General features: G+C 58.4%; 1 protein-coding gene across 1 annotated transcript in view; it reads left to right on the top strand.

Annotated features, from left to right (window-relative positions):
* The window catches only part of CFAP46 (cilia and flagella associated protein 46), a 75,836-nt gene that overhangs the window by 36,979 nt on the left and 11,379 nt on the right, over positions 1–27,478 (top strand). Inside the window, exons 23-44 of the mRNA XM_036265912.1 lie at positions 531–662; positions 996–1,158; positions 3,700–3,781; positions 4,894–5,032; positions 5,768–5,951; positions 9,579–9,738; positions 10,973–11,208; positions 12,180–12,314; positions 13,298–13,447; positions 17,528–17,676; positions 18,244–18,342; positions 19,024–19,156; positions 19,930–20,076; positions 20,606–20,806; positions 20,888–20,994; positions 22,255–22,431; positions 23,462–23,597; positions 23,940–24,128; positions 24,974–25,162; positions 26,585–26,719; positions 26,796–26,975; positions 27,251–27,421. Coding sequence (XP_036121805.1) covers positions 531–662; positions 996–1,158; positions 3,700–3,781; positions 4,894–5,032; positions 5,768–5,951; positions 9,579–9,738; positions 10,973–11,208; positions 12,180–12,314; positions 13,298–13,447; positions 17,528–17,676; positions 18,244–18,342; positions 19,024–19,156; positions 19,930–20,076; positions 20,606–20,806; positions 20,888–20,994; positions 22,255–22,431; positions 23,462–23,597; positions 23,940–24,128; positions 24,974–25,162; positions 26,585–26,719; positions 26,796–26,975; positions 27,251–27,421 — 3,394 coding nt within the window. The remainder of the gene's footprint in view (positions 1–530; positions 663–995; positions 1,159–3,699; positions 3,782–4,893; positions 5,033–5,767; positions 5,952–9,578; positions 9,739–10,972; positions 11,209–12,179; positions 12,315–13,297; positions 13,448–17,527; positions 17,677–18,243; positions 18,343–19,023; positions 19,157–19,929; positions 20,077–20,605; positions 20,807–20,887; positions 20,995–22,254; positions 22,432–23,461; positions 23,598–23,939; positions 24,129–24,973; positions 25,163–26,584; positions 26,720–26,795; positions 26,976–27,250; positions 27,422–27,478) is intronic.

Raw genomic sequence — 27,478 nt, 5'->3', positions numbered from 1 at the left:
CTGAACCCCTGAACCTGCCTCCAAGGCCCCTCTTCTCTGATTTCTCTGTGAGCCAAAGCATCCCCGCCTAGGCTCACCTCTGTCCTGTAACATTTCGAGAGGACTAAAGCAGCCCTGCCTAGGCTCACCCCTGTCCTGTAACATTTCGAGAGGACTAAAGCAGCCCTGCCTAGGCTCACCCCTGTCCTGTAACATTTCGAGAGGACTAAAGCAGCCCTGCCTAGGCTCACCTCTGTCCTGTAACATTTCGAGAGGACTAAAGCAGCCCTGCCTAGGCTCTCTCCGGTTGCTGCTTCTCTCCTAGGCCCTCCCCTGTATCACTTCCCCAACTTTAGTAAACGTACTCTCAAAATAAAAAAGAAGACATCATTTGGTGCCATCTCGTGGTTCTGCGGGTTGACTGCACTCAGCCCGTTAGTTCTGGCTTGGGGACTGTCAGGAGGCTGCTCCAAGCATCCCGGGCTCATTTGTCTTCTGCACACGCACCCCACGACGGCCCTCCCGTGTGCTCAGAGTGTCTCTGTCTGCAGGGTCCAGGCTCAGCTGGCGGCGGAAATGCTGAGCACCAGTGCCTGCATCCAGGGCAGGAGCATCATGGAGAACCTGAAGGGGCAGAAGCAGCTGCGCCTGGCGGCCACCAAGGCCTTCATAGAGGGCGTGAGGTGCGCCATGCTGCTCTGGCTGAACGGATCGTGTTGTGCGCCTGGGGTGTATGTTGTGTATGGGGATACATGGCAGCTGCAGTGCCCGGGAATGAAGGGCATGACACGCAGTAGGGACTGTCACAGAGGCCAGCCCTCCCTCAGAGACCCCATGGCAATGTGGGGGAGCCAAGGCAGGGGGGCTGTGGCACAGGAAATTCACAGCAGGGACCCCCAGGGGCACGTCGTGCAGAGCGGGGCACAGGCTCCAGGTGAGGTACTCGGCCCCTTGAAGATCCGGAGCTTTAGGTGTCTGGGTGTCTACAGCTCACTTGGTTGGGACCTCCCTTTCAGGTTTGGGGGCATCTCGAAGAACAGCGCCCTGGTGATGCTGGCCACGCGGCACTACTGGAACACTGAGCTCCCACTACTGTCCTCAGCAGCCAACAGGAAGAAATCCAAGGGCACCATTCAGAACATCATCACCATCATCAACAAGACAGAGGCCAAAAAGCAGGTACCCCAGGCCCGGCTCCCTGGGTCCCATGGCTACCTCTCAGCTTCTTCTCCAGAAAGGGCAGATGAGGTTCCCAAGGAAAGAGACCCCTTCGAACGGCTCAAACGAGGGATGGACATGGTGGCCTACAGGGTGGGGGTGCTCCTGGCAGAGCTCAGTGCTTAGTTCTGACCTCCCTTCTCCACTGCCCTTCTCTCCCTCATCTCTCCCCTCCAAGAGAACCCTGACCCCTACCCAGAAAGCTCCTTGGCATCTATACCTAGGAATGGAACTGCTGTGTTCTATGGTATATCTGTGTTTAACCTTTGGAAGAACTGCTGGGCTGTTTTCCACAGTGGCTGTACCATTTTACATTCCCATCAGCAATGTATAAGTGCTGCAGTTTCTCCACGTCCTAGGCAACACTTGTTATTTTCCATTTTTAAAAATTTAATCATTCTAGTAGATGTGAAGTGGTATCTCATTGTGGTTTTGATTTTGATTTCTTCAATGACTAATGATATTGAGCATCTTTCTTGTGCTTAATTCTTTTTCTTGTCTAATAGCTCTGGCTATAACTTCTAGAACAAAGTTAAGTAGCAGTGGTGAGAATAGGCATCTGTCTTGTTCTTGATCTCAGAGGCAAAGTTTCAGTCTGTCACCACTGAGTATGATGTTTACTGTGGGTTTGTTACAAATGCCTTTCATTGTGTCGGGGAGTTTCCCACTACTCCTACTTCTCTGAGAGATTTTGTGATGAGAGTTTGGATGATGTCAAATGCCTTTGTCCATCAATTGAGATGATCATGTGGTTTTCTCCTTCATTCTGTTACTGTGATGTATCACATTGCCTGTTCTTCTTATGTTAAACCGCCTTGTACTGCTGGGATCAATCCTGTTTGGATATGGTTGCATAATATTTTTATTATGCTCTTGGATTTTATTTGCGTCTATGTTTGTAAAGAATATTGGTCTATAATTTTCTTGTGATTCTTTATCCGGGTTTGCTATAAAAAATAATCCTAGTGTCATAGAATTAATGAGTCAGGAAATATTTCTCGTTTTTTCAATTTTTTCGAGTTTTGTGGAGGATCGATGTTAAATATATAAATGTTTGGTGGAATTCACCTGTGAAGCCATTTGGCCCAGGACTTTTCTTTATTGGGAGGTTTCGTATTACTGATTCAATCCATACTTGTTAGAAGTTTGTTGAAATTTTCTATTTCTTCTTGAGTCAGTTTAGGTGACTTCTGTGTTTTCCAGGATTTTTCCATTTCTTCTAGGTTACTTACTTTGTTGGCATACAACTGGTAATAGGATTCTCTTGTAATCCTTTTTATCTGTCTGGGTTTGATAGGAATGTTCCACTTTCGTTCCCAATTTTAGTTGTTTGAGTCTCTTCTTTTTTAAAATGAGATTAGAAAGGTAAGCAGAGGTTCCATCCTGAAGGGCCTTGTGTACCAGGATAAGGAACTTCAGTGTTATCCTTTTGGTAATGAGAAGCCACTGGAGAATTTTTTTTTTTTAATTCTCACCTGAGGATATTTTTTCATTTATCTTCAGATAGAGTGGGAAGGAGGAAGGGAGGGAGAGAGAGACAGAGAGACCGACAGAGAGAGACAGAGACAGAGAGACAGAGACAGAGACGGAGACAGAGAGAGACAGAGAGAGAGAGAGACAGAAACATCGATGCAAGAGAAAAACATCGACCGGTTGCCTCCTGCACGACTCTGACCAGGGCTGTGGACCAAACTGAGGTCCGTGCCCTTGACCAGAATCAAATCTGAGACTCTCTGGTCTGGGGGCCGATGCTCTAACCACTGAGCCAAACCAGCCAGAGTGTCTTTTCTTTTTCTCCTTGACAGTCTAGCTACAAGTTTGTCAGTTTCGTTGATCTTTCAAAGAGCCAGCTTTTGGTTGCATTGATTTTCTTTGTGTCTCTATTCTGTGTTGCCTTTATCTCTGCTCTAATCTCTATGATTTCCTTCTCTCTGCCGTTGGGTTCAGTTTGCTCTTCTTCTAGTTCCTAGTGCAGACGCTTGGAGGTATAAACTTCCCTCTGAGCTCTGCTTTCACTGTCCCGTCGTTTTTCCCAATGTGCACCGGAAGTGACTCGGATGCTCTGTCACTGAGGGAGCTGGACGTCTGCGTGTCCTCTGACGCAGCTGACCTTGCCCTGGACGGCCTTTCTCAGGGGTGACATTTCTGTGATTAGATACTGAGCCAAGTGGCACACAGAATGGTGAAAGAATAAGCTACAACTTTCACCCTGGCCGGTTTAGCTCAGTGGTTAGAGCATCAGCCTGAGGACTGAAGGGTTGAGGGTTCGATTCCCGGTCAAGGGCACGTATCTGCATTGCAGGTTCAATCCTAGGCCCCTGTCGGTCGTGTAGGAGGCAACCAATCGCTGTATCTCCCCCACATAGATGTTTTTCTCTCTCTCTCCCTCCCTTCCACTCTAAAAGTCGATGGGAAAATATCCTCTAGTTAGGATTAACCAAAAACAAAACAAAAGGAAAACCCATAACTTGTAAGGACGTATTTGGTCTGTTTCTACTTCAGGAAAAGGAAGTGCAGCTTCTGCACCAGTGGCCGACTGCGGACTTCCAGAGCGGAGGGGCCTCCGAGGGCAGCTTCCTCCCAGGTTTGTGGACGCAGCGACAGGGCCACAGCGCACCGCACTGGGGGGCGGGGGCACCCTGTGCTGTCAGTCCCTGTGCCCTGACAGAACCCCAGGTGACATCTCAGCGTGCAGGGGTGACAGGCACGCGAGTGCTGTTCGTGAATGGGCCTCGGGAAGCCGTTGTGCACAAGGAGCCAAGGCCCGATTGTCCCCTTGCCCAGGGCCACGTGGTCCTCCCAGGCCGCCCGCGCTGCTTTGAAATCTAGCCTCTGGGTTATTCTGATGGCTAAATCATATTCTACTTCCATAAAAATGTGGAGACATACTCCGAAAAAAAAAATACTGATCTTAGAACAATGAAAACCATATTTTAGAATCCATGTTTAAAGAAAAAAAATGACGATTATCTGCTAACTCACCGCCCCTGTTCAAGTAAGAGTCCCGGTGTGTGCTCGGGTGGGAACTGGGGTCAGCGCCGAGTCCCTCCGAGTGCAGCACAGCCCTGGTAGAGACATAAGCTCGACTTAAACCAAAGATGACTACGTGTAGTTAAACCCAAGTTGAGTACCAAACACCAGCAGTTAAATAGCTGGTGGCGCTACAGAGAGAGATGTGGGTGACAGCCGTCAGGAGGCAGCGGGCATCCCGCCACCCGAGGACCCAGTGCAGAGCCTGCCTGCGTGGCCCTTGTGGCACCCGAGGGACAGTGCAAGTCAACGTCCAACTGCTCTGCGCTGAAAAAACATCACATAGGTTGAATGGTGTCGTAGTTTTAAAATTCAAATTCTAGGGGAAAAATCAGAAAGTGGCATCGAGCATAGCAGAGATTTTGTGGAAAGATCATTTTCTGAATGTTAACATGATCAAAGAGGCACAATTTCAAATACGTGAAAATTTCAATAATGAAAATGCAGAGAAATGCACAGTTACCCAGTAAGCCCTGGGGAAAGGTGTATCCGATCAGGCAGCTAAGCAAGGAGCTTCCGTACCCCGTCCAGAGGTGCGCTGGTCAGGTCTGCGTGCTCTGCTCCTCCCTCCGGGGGCTCCATCTGCACCGTGGCCCTCAGGGGAGGCGGTGGGGGAGGCCCCCGTCCCCGCACAGGCCCCTGCAGCGCTGAACCTGGTCCCCGCAGAGGCCGAGGACGACCTGTCCCTGCGAGCCGCGCTCTATGGGATGCTGTTCCACTGCCACGCCGACCAGGACGACTGGGAGGGCGGCCTGAAGGTGCTGGACGAGGCTGTGCAGGTGCTGCCTCGGACGGCGCACCGCCTGTGAGTGCCCGGCCCCCCCCCCCCGGGCCCCCACCACTGCAGGACCCCCACCCCCTGGGCCTCTACCCTGCCCGGGCCCCCCCCCCGCCCGGGGCCCCCGCCCCACCTGGGCCCCCACCCCCCGGGGCCCCCACCCCTCTGGGCCCCCACCCCCCAGGACCCCCATCCACCCGGGCCCCCACCACTGCAGGACCCCCACCCCACCTGGGCCCCCACCCCCCGGGGCCCCCACCCTACCCGGGCCCCCACCTCCCAGGGCCCCCACTCCACCCGGGCCCCCACCCCACCTGGGCCCCCACCCCCTGGGGCCCCCACCCCTCTGGGCCCCCACCACTCCAGGGCCCCTACCACTTTGGGGCCCCCACCCTGCCTGGGCCCCCACCCACCCGGGATCCCCACCCTGCCTGGGCCCCACCACTCCAGGGCCCTCAATCCTCTGGGGCCCCCACCAGGAGCCCCTCTTGCACCTCCCAGTGCCTTCGCGGGGTGCACCGTAGGGCCTTACCCACTTGCCCACGAAGACTCCAACCCAGGAAGGGTGGGGATTTGCAGCCCACACAGAATACATTAAACAATATATTCAGAAAATACACAACACAAAAACCGAACTAACCAGGTTCCATTTTCTTTTATCTTTGTAAGTAGGAAGATGGGCAAGTACTTCAGTTTGGGGTGAATTATACGTATCACGATTTTTGTCATTCGACTTAAGGATTGATTTCTCTTTTCCTTCAGCTTAATTTTCAAGCACATGGTCATTGTGAAGGCCAAACTTGGCCAGAACTTCACAATGGAGATACAGAAATTCAAAGACGAGAGTGAGGAATACCTGGCACACATGTGGCACCGCCTGGCCTTGAACTCAAAGAATGTCTACGGGGAGCTGACCTGCTACCAGAACGCAATCCAAGCCTTGCAGGTGCGCACCTGCTCGGCCACAGAGGTGATGGGGGTGGCGACAGCGTTTCTCCGCCCACACAGCAAGGGCAGCAGACAGGCCCCTGTGTCACCCTGCGGAGCGATGAGGGGCTTGTGTAGGAGACAGGCACTGCATGGGGACGGGGGAGCCCAGGCCCTGGTGGGCCGTGGCGGAAGCGGCTCTGCAGCCTCTGGGTTTCAGGGTCTGAGGACATTGTTCACCCCAAGAAGCCAAGACGGACATTCCTCTGGATGCACTTGGAGTGAGGTGGGGGAGGTTGAGGGGAAAGTGTGCATCTTGATTGAGGCAGGAGCATGTGGGACTTGCCCCAGGACAAAGAAAGCCCTGGATCGTGGGGACCAAAGGCGTCCCAAAGACGGGCACCGCAGAAAAGCCTGCAGGTCCTCTGCTGAGCGGACTGTGTTTCCTTTGTTGAGCAGATCCCGCACGAGGCGTAGGGTGCTCCGCAGGCCAGGCCTGGGACTGGTCAGGACGCTCTGGGTCCAAACACAGTCTGCTATTTGCTGTGTGGTTAACGCCAGTGGTCAGTGCAGTGGCCGGGTCCCCGACAAGGGGCTGAGGGCACCCCTGTGCCTTGCTCCTGGGACCTGGAACCAGAGACCAAGTCCTCCCTTGGCGATGGCCCTGCTGGGCTCTCTGGGACCGGGCAGTGTGGCCCAGCCCCCACCACAGAAAGCAGCAGGCTGATGCAGGGCGTCCTCTGTGGAGAAAGGCCGGCCACCTGGATGGTTTGCAGAGGCTCTCTGTCCCTGCTGCCCCAAGCCCCAGTGCTTCCTTCCTTTTCATGGCTGGGTGACACCCCACCGTGCGGCTGGAGACATGTTCAGTGGACGGGCACTTGCGTCATTTCCTTTTCTCCAGTTGCTGTGAGCGTTTGTCACAGTCACGTGTCGCTCACCCACAGGGACACGTTCTGAGAAACGCGTCATTAAGCAATTTTGTCTTGTGAACATTATAGGCCACTTACACCCCTGGATGGCACAGCCCTGCACACCTGGGCTACCAGCCTGCACAGCACGGTACAGCCCAGAATAGCACGCCGGTAAATCCAGAGTAAATGATGCCATCAAGGGGCGTGGTGCACACGGGACGGATGTGAGGGGCACCGTTTGAGAGCAGAGTTTTTTTTAATAAATGAAAGGGTGCACTCTAAAACGACGACGAAAGGTGTGGTGACTGCATAAACCTGTAACATGGTCCTTTATTGCCATCATCTTGTCCCGCCTCCTGTTCATCTGTGTAGGGCCTGCACTTTACACGACGTGCTGGGACCACGTCATCAGCTGCGATGTCACTGGGCGACGGTTTTCCACTCTATTGTAATCTGGTGGGACCACCATCATGTGTGCGGCCCGCTGGGGGCCAGACGTCATTATGCACCCTGACTGCGTGCGTTTTTTCACGGACACGTGTTGACAGTCTTTTGGGACCATTGCTAGGGGTGGAGTTGCTGGATCATACGGTGACTCTGTTAACCCTGAGGAACCCGGGCCGTCCCGCAGCGGCTGCACCATTCTGTCAGCGCACGGGCTCCGGCTTCTCCAGGTCACCGCCAGCGCCACCGTCACCGGCTTTCTGGGGACAGCCTTCCCGGTGGCGGCACGGTGCTGCCTCCTCCTGGCGGCTTGCTGTCCCCGTGAGTAATGGTGAGTGTCTCTCTGTGTGCTAATAGCCACTTATATATACTGTTGCGAGAGACGTCTGTTCAGATTTCGCTCATTAAAAAAATTTTTTTTTTCTTCATTGACTTTAGAGAGAGAGGGAGGGAGAGGGAGAGAGAGAGAAACATTGATGAGAGAGAACATCGATTGGCCGCCTCCTGCATGCCCCCCACTGGGGATCAGGCCCACAACCTGGGCATGTGCCCTGACCAGGAATCGAACTGGCCACCTCTTGGTGCCTGGGTCGATGCTCAGCCACTGAGCCACACCGGCTGGACATATTTCACTCATTTCTAAGTGTGGTCATTCGCGCTGTGTTGCTGAGTTCATCGTGTATCTGGCACTAGTCTCTCCTCACACACGAGCCTGGTTACATTTCCCCTCGTTCTGTGGGTTTTTGTTTTCTCGTTGGAGGCGTTAGGAGCTCGACAGCTCACAGTCTTTTTTTTTTTTTTTATCTTCACCCGAGGACATTTTTGCATTTACCTTCAGATAGAGCGGGAGGGAGAGAGGGACGAAGAGAGAGAGAGAAACAGCAATGTGAGAGAGACACACTGAGTGGCTGCCACCCACACCACCCCACCAGGGCCAGGGCCAAACTGCAGCCCTAGCGGGAATCGAACCCGGGACTCTCTGGTCGGCGGGCAGACGCTCTAACCGCTGAGTCAGACCCGCCAGGGCGACAGCTCCCAGTCCTGGCGAAGCGCAGCTGCGTGCAGGCGGCTGTCCCCGGGACGCGGCTGATGTGGCCCGTGCTCGCAGAGGTTAGCTGCTGTTTCTCCCACGACTCACAGTCCAGCTCCTAGCGGAGGTCTTCGGTCCCTGAGGAGTTAGATCTGTACTCGGTGTGAGGCCGGGCCCAGCTCCGTCCAAGCACGTGGCTGCCAGGGTTCCCAGCACCGTCTGCTGGAAGGTGGTCGTTCTCCAAACCCCCCAGTGAGGCGCTCGCCCCATCTCCCCTCCTGCAACCTCTGGTCCAAGCCACCGCCGCCGCCACAGTCAGTGGGCCGGGGGCCCCCTCCTCACTGCCAAAGGGGCATAGGATCGCCCTCCAGCCTGACCACCCCCTTCCCTGGGCTGCCCCCCACCTCAAGGGACATTCCTGCTGCTCTCCGCCCCCACCGGTGACCCCAGCTAGTGTCCTGGGCTCACAGCTGTGTCTCCCGCCCAGCCCCCCTCCACTCCTCCTTCCATCTCACCTGCATTAACCCCAAATTCCCCAGTCAGACCCCCACTGCTCTACACCCCCTCCTTCCTGCCCTTCGGGGCCAAGGCAGAACCACTTGGGAGCTGGGGGTGAACTGCGTGGGGGGTGGGGCTGGGCAAGTGGGAGGCTGAGCTGCCACCTGCTGTCCGGTGGCTTCATTACGCCACGTAGCTATGACTGACCGTCTGTGCACGGCCGGGCCTTGGACCGGACCCTGGGGCTGCACGTTGGACAAAGCCGCATCTTCCCTGCCCCAAAGCTCAGTTAACCACAGAACCACCCAGGCGAAGCCTCACGACGCCTCTCAGCGTGTGTCGGAGGAAACGGGGCTGCGGGGCTGATGTCAGGGAGCCAGGGGAAGCCGGGAAGCCGGGTGGGCGGGGGGCCTGCTCCGGGGCAGGCGGGATACTCAGGGTCTGGGAGGGACTGAGCAGGGCTGGCGGGGTCCCCAGGGGGCAGAAGGCCCGCCGAGGCTTTGCCAAGCTTTGGTCTCACCACACGTCGCGGGCGAACACAAACCCTCCATCCACTGGGAGGTCACGACGAGCCTCCAGGGCCAGATGCGCCCCAGGGAAGGGGTGTCGCCTCGGGGAACACAGAGTGGGGATGGACCATTTGCTTCTAGACAGGGAAGTAGTGAAACTGTCGGTGATCTGGACCGAGTCCCGGGCTGGCCCCAGGGGCCGAGGGAGGCGTGCACCCTCTTTACCCCGCCCCCCTTTCTTTCTGGCCCCACAGAAACCAGAGAGCGAGTGGCACAAAGTGGACTACATCATGGAGTTCGGCGAGTGGCTGTACTACAAGCAGTTCCCCATCGACGACGTGGCCTTCCACCTGAGCTGGGCGATCGACATCCTTCTGGGGATGAAACCTGCCCGGGACGCCCCTGAGCCCGCAGGTGAGGACGGGCCAGGGCTGGGCTGCCGGGCACAGCGTCTCTTCAGCGGTCTGCTCTGGCTCCGACCGCAGGCATTTCGGCGGTAAGAGGGAGGCGTGCTCACAGATCGGCCTGCAGCCAGCCCAGGCACCCCAGGGTGCTCGGCCACAGCTGTGTGTGGAGGCCGCAGAGGTGTCCGCTTTGGGCTCAGAAGAGGGGTTTGCTGAGCAGGTGCTGGTGAGTGGGGGAGCCTGGGCAGCCTCACTGTGGCCACAATCTTGGGGGAGTTGACAAACTGTGGGTGCTTTGCGTGTCGGGTCAGGGGGAGGCCAGGGACGGCAGAACTCCCCGGAGATGCTGACGGGCAGCAGACCAAGGGCCCAGCCCGGAGGGAGCAGCATTTCAGAGGAAACCAGTCGCCCTCAGTGGGGAGATGGACCTCTCCGGGGCTTCGTGGGGGGCTGAGAGGTGACCCAAGCACACGAGCCTGCTGTGTGCAGGACAGAAGTGTGCCAGGAGCCCACCAGGCACGAGGAGAGAGGAGATGAGGCTTTGGGGGACTCAGCAGGCTGCCTACAGACCCCTCGTTGCCTGACCTCATGGGATGCTGGCCAGGTCAGGGCCTCCTCTCCCCATGGGGGCTGGTCCTGAGACCCTGCTGAGGGCCTTCTTAGGACCCAGGCCCTCGGGTAGGGGAGAGTGGATATCCAGGGCCCCCACAAGCACCCTGCAGAAGGGAAGGTGGTGTGGGAGCCGGCGGTCGGGACACACGGATGCCACGCCACGGGGAGCAGGCCGAGGAGGGGGTGTGGCCGCCGGGCTCCCGCACGGGGCCTGCCTCCAGCAAGGGAGCACGCTCACACCGAGAGCGGGCCGACCCCCAAGCCCAGCACCGAGGCGGCCTCCGTCCCGGCCTGCAGATTCAGGGCCGGAGCAGGCAAGCCCCGCCTGCATGTCCTAGAGGCACGTGGACTCGTCCAGTCAATGTCCAGCCCTACATGGGCGAGCTCAGACCAACCAGGGTGACATGCCGAGGGGAGGTTCCATTGCCCCCAACCCCAAAAGCGACCCCAGAGCTGCAGGTGCCACCCTGAGCCTGGGACAGGCATCTCCTCACAGCCTGGCCGCGGCCACAGCACCCCAGGAGTTAGGCCTGGCGCCTGCAGCCCCTGTGACAGGCAGGGGCACCGCACTGGTGGCTGCCCCCTGACCCCAAGGGCCTGGGAGACGGGCAGAGGAGATGGCGGAGTCCGAGGCGCCCACCACTGTGGCCCCCGTCTTTCAGGAGAGCAGGCGCCCACGCAGGCAGCCCCAGAGAGTCCGGGCTCGGAGGACACGGAGACCGTCTCCTTGGAGAAGCTGTGGAACGTGAGGCAGTTGGAGGCGCTGGCCCGTGCCCACATCCTGCTGGCCCTGATGGCGTCCCCAAGTGCCGCCAGCTACCAGGACCACTGCCTCATGGCCTTCGCCTTCCTCCGGCGGATCTGGCAGGTGGGGCCGTGTGGCCACCGGGGCAGGGGCTCCGCTCTTCCCGGGCCAGACTGGCTCAGTCCCGTCGCTTCCAAAGATTCTCTGATGACTCTGAGATGTGTGCAGAGTCTCTCAGGGCAGCCACGTGTCCCTGTCCACTCGATGGCCCTGTGTCCTGTCCATTCAATTCCCTGTGTCCCTGTCCACTCGATGACCCTGTGTCCCTGTGCACTCGATGGCCCTGTGTCCCTGTGCACTCGATGGCCTTGTGTCCCTGTGCACTCAATGGCCCTGTGTCCCTGTCCACTCGACCCCCATCAGCACCCTTCCTCCAGTCGGTCCTCCTCTCTGAAACCCACCCACCGGGGTCGCCCGTGCTGCTGCGTGTCCACTGGATAGTTGGCCAAACCCTGTGTCTTCCTGACCATCAGCAGCCCTGCTGGGCTTCTAGAATCTTCTGTCACCCCCAACCCCGCATGGCTTCCTCGCTGCCCCCTTCCAGCACCCCTTTATAGCCCCCCTTCCCAGCAGCTCTTGGTGGCCTGTTGTTCTTGGGGACCTCCTCGGGAGCGCCCCCAGCTGGACAGCTTTCAGGACAGGCCTTGTTTCTGAGGGCAGCGTGCCTCCAGACCCTGTCCTGCTCTAGGACAGAGAGGTCACCCCATTCCTGCCAGGATCTGTGAGACCCCTCAGGAGGTCTGCTGGGTGGGGCTCAGCTGCCTCTCTGATTCAGGACAGGAGACTCACTCCCTGCACTGCCCTCCTGAGGGCCACCCCCCCTGTGTCCCCATCAGTGCAGAGTCCGGAAGGGGAAGCCCCTCGTGCAGGGAGGGCCGCCAGGTGCCCCAACCACGGGTCTGGCCACGCAGACAATGGGCACGAGGCTGCCGCTCAGCCTCAGGACACCCCCCCCCCGCCCTCGGGTCTGAGTGTCTGGGAGAAAGGTGGTGACGTGCGTCCTCAATGCTGCCAATTTTATTTCATGTTCCCAGGTTTCTTTATTAACAGCAGGAAAATACATTTCGGAAAGTAAAATCCTAGCATCAGCCAGTTCGCATTTATTGTTGAAAAAGGACAAGGAGAAGGTCAGGGACAAGGACAGAGAGAAGAGCAAAGACCCGAAGCAGGTAGCGCGCCCCTCCTGGAGGTGCAGGCGGGCGGCGGAGGGCACCCCGGGCTGGGGCCCGAGGACCCGGTCCATGCCTCAGTTTCCCCCTCTGTGAAATGAGGCAGTGATTTCTCCCTCCCTCCCTCTCACACACCCAGGGGTGCTCGGACAGTAATGGGAGATGGGGGGATGTCTGGCTTCTCTCTGGAGTTTATCCCACACCAGAGTAAGTCACGGATCAAAGCCCTGCACGGTGACCCCCCCGGCACATGGGTGTGGGGGCAGGGGGCACCTCTGCAGCAGTGAATTTCCCCATCACGTGGGTCCTGCCCTGCACACCCGACCTCTCACCTGAGCACCGGCACGTCCACACGGTGTGCTCCTGCGGCCCTGGGTGTGGGGGCAGGGGGCACCTCTGCGGCAGTGAATTTCCCCATCACACGGGTCCTGCCCTGCACACCCGACCTCTCACCTGAGCACCGGCACGTCCACACGGTGTGCTCCTGCGGCCCTGGGTGTGGGGGCAGGGGGCACCTCTGCGGCAGTGAATTTCCCCATCACACGGGTCCTGCCCTGCACACCCGACCTCTCACCTGAGCACCGGCACGTCCACACGGTGTGCTCCTGCGGCCTATCTGCCCGCCGTCCGGCTGCAGAGCCGCGCGGAGCTGGGCCTGCGCCTGCGCCCGGGTGCCCAGCATCTGCTGAGTGCGACGTGCGGGTGGGGCCGTGCCTGGGGACTCCGGAGGACTCCGTGGCGCACAGGGCTGAAGGTCGTCACGCTGTCCCAGGAGTGACGTCTGAGCGAGCTTTGGGTGTGAAGTCAGATGCGGCTCTGGGCCTGGCCCCAGGGAGGGGGGGTCTGTGCGCCCACCCCGGGCACAGAAAGGCTGCCTCCCGGGCTCTGAACTGCCTGCTCAGACTCACCGCCTTTCAGCCACTCAGACACTCCTTTGTTTCAGCCCCACTTTTTAGAGCAGACCCTGTGTTTCTGCTCCGCAGGGTCAGGCCTCCGTGTCCAGCAAAGAGCCGGAAGATGTCCCATCAAGTGTGGAGGCCTGGGCCTCCTATTTCTGCCCGGAGGAGGTGACATCCATGTTCAGACAGGACAAGAGTGACTTCACCGTGAACGTGTGCAGCATCCAGAGGCCGGTGAGTTGACGAAAGGAAGGGCCTCAGCGGGGGACGCCGCCCGCTGCCGCCGCGGTCATGGTCCTGACTCGTAGCCCAGCGGCGGTTTCTGCTGTGAAATGTGTCCGGGGAGAGAAGCGCGAACGGTTGTCTCGGGGAGGTGTCGCGTCCCAGCCTCCTGCTGCTGAGGGCCCGGGTGACTGCCTCGGACACCCCACATCGCCATCCGTGTCCAGTCAGCGCGCACAGGCCTTTGGCCACGGGACATGTGCAGGTCCCCAGGGCAGCACCTGGGGACGTTGGGGGCCTCATTAGCCCACATGATTCTGCCTGTCTCTGGTGCTTTCAATAGTGGAGTCATGCCCCGGCCGCTGCGGCTCAGTGGTCAGAGTGTTGGCCCTCGGACTGAAGGGTCGTGGGTTTGATTTCCGGTCAAGGGCACGTACCTGGGTTGCAGGTTAGGTCCCTGGCCCTGGTTGGCGGCTGTGCGGGAGGCAACCATTCGATGTGTTTGTTTCACACTGACGTTTCTTTCTCTCCCTCTCCCTCCCTCCCTTCCACTCTCCCTAAATATCAGTGGAAACATACCCCGGGGTGAGGATTAGCAGCAAGGTGGAGTCACTCAGCGTGTGACCTTCGGGTCAGGTGGTGGCAGTCCTCGGGGCTGCCTCGGGCTCTGCGGTGTGTCCGCCGTCACCGCCGTGGGCATCCTGGGGCACATCCGGATCAGTCTGTGTGTCCTTTCCACTGCTGGGCATCTGGGAGGCTGCCGGGGGGTGGCCTCCACTGATGAGGGCAGTGTGGAGTGTGTGCCCATGTCTGGAGACACCCAGCAGGGCTCGTGGGTCGCAGAGGACGTGTCCGTCAGCTACGGTGCGCGGGGCCAGGTTCCTTCCACAGCGGCTCAGTGACACCCCGCAGTGGGCAGAGCCCCCGCTGTCGCACCCTCGCCAGACTCCCGTGGCTCCCCTTCCCTACGGTGGCCCTTTGTGGACATGTGGTGGCTGCTGAGGTGGCTCCAGCGAGGTCAGACGTCTCTCAATGCCTGTGGTCGCCGGGGGTCCTGCGTGACTGCCGGTCCAGTCCACTGCCCACAGTTTACTGCGCTTCCTGCCTTTTCCTTGTTGATGTGAAGGGCTCTTTACCTGTTCTGGAAAAAGCACCGACAATTTATGGATAGTAGACTGCCATCCACTGTGTCTTCCCTGTCCAGGGGTTCCTAGTTTTCATGTAATAAAAATTCTTAATCTTGTTCCTTTGTGACTAGTGCTTTTTAGTGCTCTGTGTAAAAAAAACGCTTTCCTCTCCAAAAGTCATGAAGATGTTCTCTTACAGTATTTTCCCAAAAGCTTTGTAGTTCTCATGTCAGATGTAGACCTGCAGCCCACCTGAGGCTGGTGTGTATGTGTCTACGGAGGAACACGCCACGGTGGTCACGGGGCGAGTGACCGGCCGACCGACGTGCCGCAGTCTCGGGGTTTGGGTGATGAGCTCAGACCCCACTTGCCGGTGGAGGGCGTGTCCCCTTCGCTGTGCGTCTCCGGTCGGCTGCTCAGATTCCGCTGAAACCCCGCGTTCTGGCGTGATCTCGTGGAGTCTCAGATTTAGGGCAGAGCTGGCATCTTTGCCTTGTTGTCTCCCACGAGATGCCTTCCCACCAGTTCCGCCTCCTCTGGCTTCTCCGGGTGACAGATGGGAGCTTCCCGCATGGAGCGTCGGTAGGCACAGGGAGATGTATTTCTAGGTAGTTAATATTTGTGGTCCTCTTATACGTTACCTTTTTTGTTCCATTAGAACTCCAGAGGAAGTGTAGAAATCCGATCGTCTTCACCCTGACTTTGCATCTGTAGTTTTGTTAACCTCAATAATTTTGGTAATTTACTGATAGGTTCTTCAGGATTCCGTGGGTTTACCCCCGTTTCATCTGCAAACACTTCTGATTTTCTAATTTCTAACAGTCGCACGTGTTACGGTCGCACCTCGCTTAACCCTGCTGGCGTGGACCTCAGCCCAACTGCAGGGGAGGTGATGGCGAGGGTCTCACCTCGCCCGCCCCCGACGGATGTCAGCATGTGGCTGCCGAGCAGCTGCTGTTGGCCGTGGCTTCTTACGCACATTCGTCACTGGTTAAGGAAGGCCCTTTATTTCTATTTGCTAGCGGTTTAAATCACAAATGGTGTAGATTTTAATCAAGTAATCTCTCCGTCTATTCAATTTTTTTTTTCTCTTCCATTCTTTTAATTAGTTACATTGATTTTTTTCTAACGGTTATCAGAATGAAGTCAACTTCGGTTGAGGTGGATATTCACGTTATATGTCACGGGGTTCCCCGGTCATGTTTTGTTTTGGGTATTTGCCTCTGTGGCCATGAGCAGGTGGGGCTCCCTCTTCTGCACACGGTGCACTGGGCAGGATTTGGTAAAGAGTCGTAGCGACTCTGAACTGTTTTCTGCTCCCAACGCTTCTGACACCAGGAGTGCGTGAGTTTCTGCACCGACACCCCGGTTCCAGTTGTCTGTGGGCACCAGCTGGGTGTCCTACAATCTAACTCAGTCCTGACACTGCCCGGACGCAGCACAGGCCCCACAGGTTAAGGGCTCAGTCCCTCAAGACTGTCCCACCTCAGATGTCAGCCACGCATATGGGGTCCCCAGGCTACCAAGTTGACTACAAATCGGGGATTCCCATGACCCCTCCTCAGGTTCAGTAATTTGCTGGAGCGGCTCACAGAACTCAGGGAAACACTTTACAACTAGATTACTGGCTTATTACAAAGGAGCTGATAAAGGATATGATAGAAGATGAACAGCCCGTGAAGAGGTCTGTGGGGTGAGGTCTGGCAGGGTCCCCAGCACAGGAGCTTCTGTCCCCGTGGGGCTGGGGTGCACCGCCCTCCTGGCAGGCAGATGTGATCAGCAGCCTGGACGCTCTTTGTTTAGGGTCTTTATGTAAGTTCCATCCTGCAGGCACAGCTGGGTAAGGCAGTGGCCGCCGGGAACTCTTCCCTTTTCCACTCTCTTGGGGGGAATCGGCACAAGATCGGTTGCTTCTTCCTTAAGTGTCGGATGGACTGCCCGACAGGCCCGGACCTGGGTCTTCTATTTGGGAAGATTTAAAATCATGGAGCCAACGAATTCAATAGTTACAGAGGAAGTCTTCAGAGGTCTATTCTTGGGATGATTGTGGTGGGTTGTGTTTTTCTTGGATGTTTCCATTTAATACAAACTTTTACAGTGTTGGCAGAGTGTTGTTCTTAATGCCCTTCTATGATCTCTCAGTGTGGGGTCTGCAGAGTCGGCCGTGTCTCCCAGTCTCTTTGTTGATCAGCCACCAGGAGTCGGCCACCATTAGTCTCTCCGGGCCACTCAAATGCCACAGGCTGGGGTGGCGTCCCCGAGAGGGTCCTCACAGCCCTCACCCTGAGGTTCAGCCCTGCAGGGACCCCACCTGGACATTGAGCTCTTGGGGACCCTCAAGCCCACGAAGTTGGAAGTACCATTCAGCCTCTTGGCTGCCTCTTCCATCGGCAGACAGACCATGACAGACTCACCCGATACGCCGGGGTCCCCCAATACCTGTCTTCTTGTAGGTCTTGGCCAGTAAGTTTTCTTAGCATGCTTCACTCTTCAGTGCTTTTAAGTAGATTTTTTAAATAGTTCATCCAACTTTCCTAATTTTTCACTGAGGATTATTTTTATTAAACCTAGTGCAACATTACAGGAAGTATTAGGTTGTGTGTGCACATAAAGAAATTCTGCTTCTAATGGATTGGTAGGTTTTAGTGGAAAAATTAAACAAAAACATTACTTTGACTACATTTGTAAATGGATTGTTTCTTGTGAGAACCTCTAACTATACGTGAGTGCTGGAGATTATAAGTAATTGCACATGACAAAATAAAAGCCACTCATGAAGGAAGAAAGAGAGTACGTCATTCATGGATTCACTCATTCATTCATTCAGTGCTCACTTCCTGAACACCTGCTCTGAGCCAGCACTGTGCTCGGCACGGGGAAGGACAGGGTTCTCTGAAGAAGGACCTTGTGAACTAGCGGCTCACTTTCCTCTCCTTCCCTTGCATGTTGTTGTGTATTTGTGCAGATGTACACTTTATATTATCTGGACCAGTTGGTCAAGGCCCTGCAGAAGATGTCCCTTCATGAGCTCACGATACCGGTCCTGCAGTTGGGCGCCCTGATCTCGGCTTGCGTGGTGGACAGCAAGAGCCTCAAAGACCTCTACCACCTTCGGTCAGTATGCCTGCTGTGTTTTCAGGAGATTTCTGAGGGATTGTGTGACTTTTCTGTAGGCTTCAAATCCTTTCTGAATAAATAGCATCTCTGCACAGTGCTAGACGGCTGTTATGTGACCGAGTGAGGCGATCACATCGTAAGGTGCGTCAGTGTCCAGTCACCACGTCGCACACCTGAAACTAACACAATATTGCATGTCAGCTGCACTTCAATAAAAAACATGTTTCAATTGTTTTTTGCCGGAATGGAAGCAGAGCACTGCAGCGTGGGTGGCCAGGGCGCCGCCCCGTGGGCCTTGCTCAGACTTTGGGAGGTGATCCTGAGACTGTGAACGTGTGTTGAGTCATATACATGGACGAACGCATTTTTCTACCTGAAATTTGATAGAGCCACCTCCTATTTTGTCTCAGCAATTTTGCTTAGCTTGAAAAATTATCGAAGATATCATCCACTCATCCATTTCTTTCTTTGTTCACTAATCTTTGTCAAGTGCACGGAGCGCAGGGCGGCCTGCTAGGCCTGCTGGGTCCCGTGTAACCGCCTCGCGCCCCTGTCGCCTCCCAGACTTGTCCTGGTCTGCTCCGACCTGAAGTTGAGGGGAGCAGCGGCTGCCCACGAGGACGCGGTGGGGCAGGTCTACATCGGGGACATGGAGCAGGCCAGGTGCGTCCATCCCCCGCTGCGGGCGGTGTCCTGCTGCTGCGTCAGTGGGACTCTGCGCGGAGCTTAGGGCTCCCAGGGACGAAGGGGCTGATGTCTTCCTCTCGGCTGCCTCCCGTCCCAGCCCCAGGCACCCGCTGCTCAGCATGGCCGGCCAGTGGGTGTCGGGAGGACCCAGGGCTACAGTGCTCAGGGAGTCAGGGTCTAGGGGGCTGTGCAGGGGGCGCAGCGTATTACTTACTGACCTCCTGTGGGCGGGCATCTCCTGGGCTGGGACCATGCCAGGGGAGGGGAGGGGAGACGGGACAGAGAACTTTCAGGCGTCTGGGCAGAGCGGCAAAGGTGAGGGAAGTGGAGGACCCTGGGGGAGGCGGATGGGACCGGAAACCTCCGCTTGTCCGGCGGTGGGATGGAGCCCCGTCTGGGCGTCCCGGGCAGGGGGGCAAATCCACAACTGGCTGCATGAGTCTGGACCCCGGCAGAGAATGGGCAACCAGCGTGAATCTGGGAGTCCTGTGTGCTGCTAAATCGTGGGATTTTTAAAATCTTTGTAAACGGAGTGAAGAGTGGCCTCTTGTCGACATGTTACTTTGTAGTTCTTGGGTTGCTGGTGAAACAGACTATTTCCAGGTATTTCTTGGCCTTTGTGTCTCTTCAGCATACTGCCTATTTTATGTATGTTAGCTGCAGAAAAGAAATTGCCTTGAGAAAGGAGAAAAACAGGGAACCACTGTTGAAAGAAAGTCTGCAGACACCGAGTGAGCCCCAGGCTGCTGTGACGCCGGCAGAGACGAGGCCCCTCGTGGCGAAGGACCAGGTAACCTGGCTCAGCCAGAGCTGCCGCTTCCCCGCATGGCGGGGTGGTGACAGCGGCAGCTGCCACCTGACTCAGGACGTGTCTCCCCCGTGCTGCGCCTGAAGCCCTGTGCGGTGTCCTGGGAGCGCCAGGGACGGATCACGTGTGTCCCCTGCATGGGCCCTGAAGTTCCCCGGGGAGACGAGACTACAGACCACCCTAGACAGGGCTCCCCAGGGCCCGAGCAGCGATTCAGAGAGGACAGAAGGGTGCAGACCACGCTGCTGGGCAGGGCGAGGCCCTCGCAGCCTGAGGACATGCGCTCCCCTCCACTCCCTGGCTCCCCGCCGTGGGCTGGCTTCTCAGGAAAGCACCCGCCCAGCCTCTGCTCTGCAGTCAGAGCGTGTGTGTCCCCATGGGAGAGCCACTTGAGGCTCCGCGGTGAGCCCCACAGTCAGTGCTCTGGAGACTTGGTGGGAAGATGCCAGCCAGGCCCCGGGGTGTGCGGCTCCTGCTTGGGACAGGCTTTGTCGTGATCTGCACCAGGAGAGCGGAGGGTCCCTCGTGCTCTTGCTGAATTGAGCCCAGCGACGCCCCACACCACTCGGGGTGCTGCCTGGTCCGGGACGGGGTGCAGAGCATGGAGCATGGGAGGGGGAGGGGCGGTGCAGGAACCAGCTCTGGCGCAGCGATGGAGGCCTGGCTGGGTGAGAAGACATGTGCCCAGGAGGAAAGCGGGCTGTGGGCCTGGGCGCACACGAGCATCAGAGGTGGAGCTGGCTCGGGTGTTACAGATCCTGAAGATGGATGCAGAGACCGGCAGAGGCCTGGACGGCACGTCCTTCCCCCAGCTGTGGGCCCTCAAGGCAGAAGTGCTGCTGGAGATGGACCTGTACCAGCCCGCGAGGCTGCTGCTGTCGGAGGCCTGCCAGGCCTTCCAGGTAGGGGCCTGCCCGGGCCACTCCTGCACCGCCCCGCGCGCAGCCCGACGGGCCTGGCGGTCCGGAAGCGAGTTTGGAATCCCCCAGGTCTAGAACCCCTGTCCGATTCTCCTTTAGCAACTGGTTCTCTGTGCAAAATGCTGTTCGCGTCCTCTGCCTGCTTTCCCTCCGTGGCCCTGAGCTCATTGCCCAGAGTCTGCTACAGCGCCTGTTCCCACGGCTGCTGTGGGCTCGTTTTTTGCATTGCAGGATCCTGTTCTGTTTCTTTGCAGGCCTCTTGGTGTGTGTGGGGTGGGGGGGTGAGGACCCGGGAGACCCCGGGGCTCCTTCCTCCAGAGGCCGACGGTGCACCCGTCCCCCGTCCCCACCCTGCGCTCGTTCTCACTCCTCGGACGCAGGTGGGGAAAGACCTGCTGCGCTCTTGTCTGTCCCCGTTTGTCTGTCTGTCTGTCTGTCCCTCTCTCACCGTCTCTGTCCCTCTTGTTCCCTCCCCCATCCTGTCCCCATATATGTCTGTCTTTTTCATTAGGAACTTGGTGATCCTTGTGCAGAATCCAACTGCCTGCACCTCCTGGCACAGTTGGCTAATAAGGAGAAAAACTTCAGCCAGGCCAAGAAGATGGTGGAGCGCGCGCAGAGCCTGGGCGGCGGGGAGGAGTTCTGGTACCGGTCCACGCTGACCCTGGCGGACACGCTCCTGTCCATGGAGAAGGAAGGGAGAGAGATGCTGGTGAGGAGCAGCCAGGTGCTGTGCCCCGCCGGGAGGGCTGCGGGCTGGGGCCCTGCCAACCCGGCGTGGTGCGCTCCCCAGGTCTGCCAGCTGTTTCAGAAGCTCATCGAGGTCTTCAAGGTGCTCAGGAGAGAAAGACCGAACCGAGCGCCCTTGCTGGAGTTCATGACCACAGACCTGGAAGCCAGGTACTTTGAAGCACTGCGGATTGCGTGGGAAGTTCAGAACCACACAAGGGGGCGGTGCAGGCACACCCTTCCCAGGGGCCCGTGCGTCCCTCGGACCTTCTCTGAGAAACAGTCTGTCTGTCACGGCCACTCAGGATGGTGGCCACTCAGGATGGTGGCCCCTCAGGACAGTGGCCACTCAGGACGGTGGCTTCGGGTGGTCAGAGGACCCCCCTCGGGCTGTGGGCCCCCGGGGGCAGCATGTCTTTTCTTCCAAAGATGCAGGTGGCCTTGTCATGTTCCTGAGTCCTCAGGAAACGGCCCTCAGTTCCCACCAAGCACAGCACGGGCTTCCTGTGGGCCTCCTGTGGGGTGAGACAGGCACGGCCAGGCGGGGCGCTGGCCGCTGGGGTGGGGTGCCCCCTCCGTCCTGCAGGGCTGAGGGGCCAGGCGCCCAGCCGTCTCCCCTCTGCTCTGGCTGGTTTTCAGAGCCACGTGTCCCCCGGGAGACAGTGCCGGGGTTTCTCCCGTCTGGGCTGCGGCCAATGTTCTGGGGACGGAACTTAGACCAGCAGCGCTATTACTTCCATGGCTGTGAGTCTTCGGAGTCTCAGCTTATCTTTGAGCCATTTTTCTGGCGATCTGTCTTCTAGAAAACCGCTCCCTCTGGGTGTGGGCTGCGTAGACCCTCGCGGCCTCTTCCTTGCAGCCTCTGCGGAGGCCGCGTGTGGGGTCTGCCCCTCCGTGAGGTCAGAATTGCAGGATCCATTCATCTGGGTTAAAGAGCCGCTTTTGCATTATTGGCCAGAGCAACAGGGTTTCATCTCATTTTGGCTTTCTCCGTGTTCTGCGGCTGCTTTGTCGGGTTCCCTGTCTGTGTCGGTGAGGGGTGTGGCTCTGCAGTCCCCCCGCCCGAGTCCGTCACTCATGCACAGGCTGCCTGCCCCTGTCCCAGCAAACACACGTCGACGTCCAGGGCAGCCCGAGGCCCCAGCGGGACCAGGACATTCCCGGCCCTTCTCTGCCCTGAAGTCGTCTGGGACAGTGGTTTTGAACTTCCAAACGGACGCCTGGGGCGGGTGGTCCCTCTCGCTGCTCTGTGGGGACTGAAGAGTGTGGCCGTTCGATTTCCAGGTTTGGCGAGAACTCGGGAGGCTCCTCCGGCCTCGTGGTTCCACGTGGACGGTCATGTCCCAGAGCTGCGGGCCGTGTCGCCTCGGGCCCTGTGATGTGGGCACCTGTCATCAGACCCGAACGCGGCTGTCCCTCCCTCCCCGGCAGGTGCTTGAACCTCCGGACACAAGTGGCCCAGGAGACAGTTGGCAGTGAACCTTCTCAGTTCCCGTCTTTGCTGAGCGAGCTGGATGGCTGCTTGCAGGAGGTCGAGGGGAAGTTTACCGGCTGTGGCTACAGAGAGAAGTGCGTGGACGTGAAACTCCAGCGGGCGAAGATAAAGAGGTGAGCGCATCACGCAGGCTGCGCGGGGACGGGGTGCCGCCCCGCCGCCCCACGAGGCCCGCGGGGTCCCTGCTCCCGTCCCCCGCCCTCCGCCCTCGGCCCTCCGCCCCCCGCCCTCTGCCCTGCCCCCCATGTGGTCAGTTTTTCTCTCTGTCACCCTGTCGTCAGTCCCTCAGGGCCTCCTCCTGGCCCCAGCCCTGTGCCACCTCCATCTCCCCTGGGGACCCCACACTGGGGTCTGCAGCCACTTGGGGTATTCCTCAAGTGAAGCTCGTCACAGGTGTCCTCACTCCTGTCCTGCCACCTCGGTGCCCACCTGCTCAGCCTCTGCAAACACAGACACGCCTCGCAGCCCATCAGCCCACCCCAGGCACAGCACTTCCCAGCACCCCCACTCCACGGGCATCGCCATCCCTCGCAGTGCCCACACGCGGGCACACACACATGCACGCGTCATCCAGCCACATCTCTCACGTACAGACACGTGTCGCATGTATGCACACTACCCTCGCCCACGGACACGTGTTCACACAGCCACACGCACGAGACTCCGCACAGAGAGGAGCACGGCCTCAGGACACCTCCCCTTCCCGCCCTGAGCTACCCACATGCTTGGTGACATGCTGATCACATGTAAGGTGTTAAAACACCTTTTATGAGGGAAGTGACCTGGACACATATGAAACGTCATTTAGTCATCTCATGATGACAGACGAGGAGGGTCACTGTAGGAATTCAGAGCTGCAGACAGCAGCCCCAGGACAAGGAGGGGATTGAGGCTGCTAACACTGTGGCTCTGTCTGGGTCTTGGCAGGACACGGTGCCAGTCTCATGAGACAGGATGTTGAGCGCACTCAGGGTCGTGTTCAGATATGTTGAAAATGTCTATACATGCAAAACAGGGAGTCGTCACATTTTAAGTACTAATAAAATACACAGTGCAGTTACGCAGAGATCACACACGGCGCGTTGTCACTGCCGACGGCGCGGCTCTGACATCGGCTGTGCGTCCGCCCTTCATCCTGGGAAGGTTGTGTGCCCAGAGTGAGCCAGACGAGGAGCAAAGGACCGCCTACTACCTGGAGGCCCACGGCCTGGCCCAGCGAGCCGTGGCTGAGGAGGAGGAGCTGTTCCGCCAGGTCCAGAGCCTCCTTTCCCTGCAGGATGTAAGTACGTGTCCTGGACCTGGCACACAGCGCGGTCAGCAAAGGCACCTTGTCACCCCGGAACGGGTGGCCCTGCCCTGTCCGGCTCCTTGTTGCTCCTGGGGGGAAGGCACCCAGGTGAGGCTGGCGGCTGCCTGAGGGAGGGAGGGATAATAAAGGGCCCTCAGGGAATGTGGGGTGTGAGGGGTACCTCCATGTTTTTCATGGTGGTGGAGGCTTTGTGGGTGCATTCATACATCCAAGCACAGCAATATGTCAGCGACGCCTCATCAGAGCGATTCAAACGGACGCCGAGCCCCGGAGCAGCTTCTGGTGCTCTGACCTCGCCCCCAAACGTGTCAGCTACAGAACGTCAACACGCCTCTAATGAGGAAGCTGGCGCGCCTCAAACTGAACCTGGTGGAGGTGTCCCTGGACATGATGCAGCTCATCTGGGAGGAGGACCTGGAGCAGGAGCTCAGGCACAGCTCCACGGACAAGCTGCTGGCCAGATACCTGCAAAGCACCAGCGACTTCACCGCCGTCGGCTTGGTAACCGCGCCAGAGGCGCTCGGATCCACGTGGGTCGTCATGCTGGGACGGGGGCTCTGCCACTGTGGGCACAGGACTGACCAGAGGGGTGAGGGCGGAGTTCACAGTGCACACCTCCTGAGACCTCTGTCCCCGGTGCCCCACTGCCCCCCGGTGTCCCCACAGCCTGCGGGGTCTCCAGCCTTGCTGAGGAAGGGCCTCACCTGATCATCTGAGGGGACTTAATTGGCTAATGAAACCAGGTCACATGGGGGATGTTTCCCAAACACATGAACTTCCTCCCACGTTCTGAGTTTACTCTGACAATCGTGTCAAAAAAGTCTGTAAGATGAATTACATTTTGTTTAAAAAAACGTTAAAATTTTAACGTATTTGTTTCAAAGGAAACATTTTGCCATTCTAGACATTTTCTTAGATTTCATGATTTATGAATCAAATTAATTTGACATAACTATAAATGAATCAAAGATTGCCTTAAAATTGAACTTTACACAAACTCATGGATGTCCTTGAGCCCTAAATTGAGGTTATATAAGCAAACTTTAGTGACACTCCTATAACCTGAGCCCTGGGGACGCTCCCCAACATGAAGGGGTGTTTCTCAGACTGCTCTGATGTCCCCATTCCCAGGGGCATTAGGGCGGGCCTGGGGGCATTAGGGGTGGACCTGGGGGCATTAGGGGTGGGCTTGGGAGCATTTAGGGCGGGCCTGGGGGCATTAGGGGCGGGCCTGGGGGCATTGGGGCGGGCCTAGGGGCATTAGGGCGGGCCTGGAGGCACTAAAGGATGGGCCTATTGCATTGTCTGGGTGGGAGGGGCCGTAACTAATGTGCTTTGTGTTGAAGAAACGGTTCACCCTGAAGCGGACCCTGGCCCACGTTGCGCTGGCACAGCTGGAGAGCCTGCAGCCGCTGAGCACCAGCTGCGTGGAGATCCGTGCTCAGCTCCTGGGCCTGGTGGGGAAGGCCTTGCACCTGCTGGCTGTGCGGGTGGACCCTGTGCGCCCTGCTTTCTACTGGGAGGAGAGCCTCCTGGTGGGTGCTCCTGCTTGTAGCTGGGCACAAGCCCGTCACCTATGCTCGAACAGTGGAAACAGAGCATCTCAAACTCATCTGATCTCAGAACTAGACTAGGAAATAGGCCCCAGGTTGTCCTCAGTTAAGACGGGTGGTAAGGCTGGACAAGGGGAGAAGGCAGGGAGCAGTGTTGCCAGTGGGGCCCCTGGGGCAGGAGAGAGGCAGGTCTCTGAGGACAGACTGGACAGAGGGCTCTCTGTCCCTTTGAGACAGGGGTGCACGTGGGGGTCCCAGCCCCAAACGTGGTCTCAGCTCCTCGTGTCTCCCCCGCGTCAGCAGCTCTTTGCGCAGGAGTCTGGGGGTGCCTCAGCACAGATGCTAATGTGCAGCAGAGGGCCCTGCACCCCACATAGTCCAGTGAAGCCAAAGTGAGTGCTGAACACCCACCCACTGGCCATATGGTGCACGCAGGCCCCCACCCTCTCCCAAGCTCCCAGTGAGACTGCCCAACAGCCCTGGACGCCCCCTTGGGGACACCTGCTCCTAAGCAGAAACTGGTGACAGCTGCTGCTATTGGTCACCATCGTAAACGCCCCCGAAGATGCCCTTCTTTCCCTGGAAGGCGCCTGCCCCACAGAGCTACCAGACTGGGCCCCAAGCCCGTTTCTTTAGGGAGAACCCTGACCCGAGCAGGCGGCTCCGCACCCCAGTGTGATTTGGAGCCGTTGGCCCCGCCTCCCCGTCCAGCCCAGTGTGCAGGCCCTGAGGGCAGCCCCAATGGGTTCTGTCCTGGGTCCCCAGGACCCAGGGCAGGACTCATGTTCGGGTGAATTGGTGAAGTTTGGCCCCTTGTTCAACCAGTATTCGATGAGCACCTGCACAGGTGGCCTGAGTCAGGTAGAGGTAGACGCATGTCCCTCCTGTCCCGTCAGGGCCTTGTCCATAAAGTGGCACTAACAGTACCCCCCTGGCAGGGCCTTTCAAGAAATGCGCCCACCCAGACCCAGCTAGTTTCCTGTCCGGTTTCCTCCTCCTACCCCTTCCTGCCATGACCCCACCCCTCAGGGTTCCCCCTCAACCCTGGGCCCACTGCATCCCAAAGGATCCCACCAGGGTGGCTCATCCTGCAGACGGGCTGGCACAGGCCCCGTGGTGCCCTAGTCCCCAGGGCAGGCGGGCACCCGACTCGGTTCCAGCTGCACAGAGCTGCTGGGTGCAGAGGCCCGAGGAGCCTGCATCCCCAGGCCTGGAGGAGAGAGCACGGCGTGTGACTGACCGAGGCCTGTGCCACCCGGGCTCGCTTCTCCAGAGCTGCTCCCCACCCGGCTGCACCTGCCGTCGTGCCCCCGCCTGGGGTTCCTGCAGACACCTGTCCCACAGGCACTCCTGGGGCTGGGTGTGGTCTGACAAATGCCGGATGACGGGTGGCATGTCCCCCAGGTGGGAGCAGAGCTGAGCAGCCTCAAGTGTCTGGAGGTGATCCCCGAGGACGAGGACAGTGAGGGCCACAGCAGCAGCCAGCTGGCCTCCAAGGCAGCCTCCGAGGAGCGCAGAAGGAAAGGCTTAGACCTGAAGGTACAGCTGCTGCCATCTGCCCACCCATGCCTGCCCCTCCCGTGGAGCCAGACTGAGCCTGGGCTTGTGCCCACAGAGGAGGAAGGCGCTGGCCCAGCAGTACCTGGCCCAGGCATCCGAGGTGCTGCTGCAGTGCCTGCAGGTCGCCCTGGGCAACAGCCTCCTGAAGGTTGCGGAGGCTGCCAGCCTGGAGATGGTCGAGTGCATTGGCATCCTGGACCCCGTGGCCACCTGCCAGTTCCTGGCGCTGTCTCAGGTGAGCTCTGCTCCGTGCACCCTCTGGGCCGCCTCGGCGAGGGAGGGAGGGCCCCAGCACCTGCTGCTCCCTCCTGCTGGTGGCCCCGCCAGCCGGACTGCACCTGGGGCCCGTGTGGAGGATGGCACTCCTTCGAGGAGAGGCGGCAGGTCCCTGGAAGAAAGTGGGGGGCCATCCTCCTGAGGTTTTCCTGAGCCCAGGCCCCTCTCACCCATGTCCTGTGGGCCCATAAGCCTCGCTGGGCGTGGCCCTCAGCCGCCCGTGGTCTGTTGCAGAGCTGTGCAGTCTCAGAGACGATGCGGGGCGTCCTCCTTGCAGCCACGGCCAACACCAGCAGCTCCCAGCTGGCGGCCCTGCTGCAGCTCCAGAACAGGCTGAGGCACTCGGAGCGGAACCCCACCAGCCTGTTTGCCACCGTGGAGCAGAGGCTGGCTGCCATCTCCAAGGTGATCGAGCTGGGGACAGTCTCTAACTCTGGCCAGCTTTTGCAAGTTTAAAGCTCA

Source organism: Molossus molossus, unplaced genomic scaffold (assembly GCF_014108415.1).
Source record: "Molossus molossus isolate mMolMol1 unplaced genomic scaffold, mMolMol1.p scaffold_m16_p_17, whole genome shotgun sequence".
Taxonomy (NCBI): Eukaryota; Metazoa; Chordata; class Mammalia; order Chiroptera; family Molossidae; genus Molossus; species Molossus molossus.
Note: the sequence above shows the minus strand (reverse complement) of the source record. Positions and strands in the feature narration are given on the sequence as shown.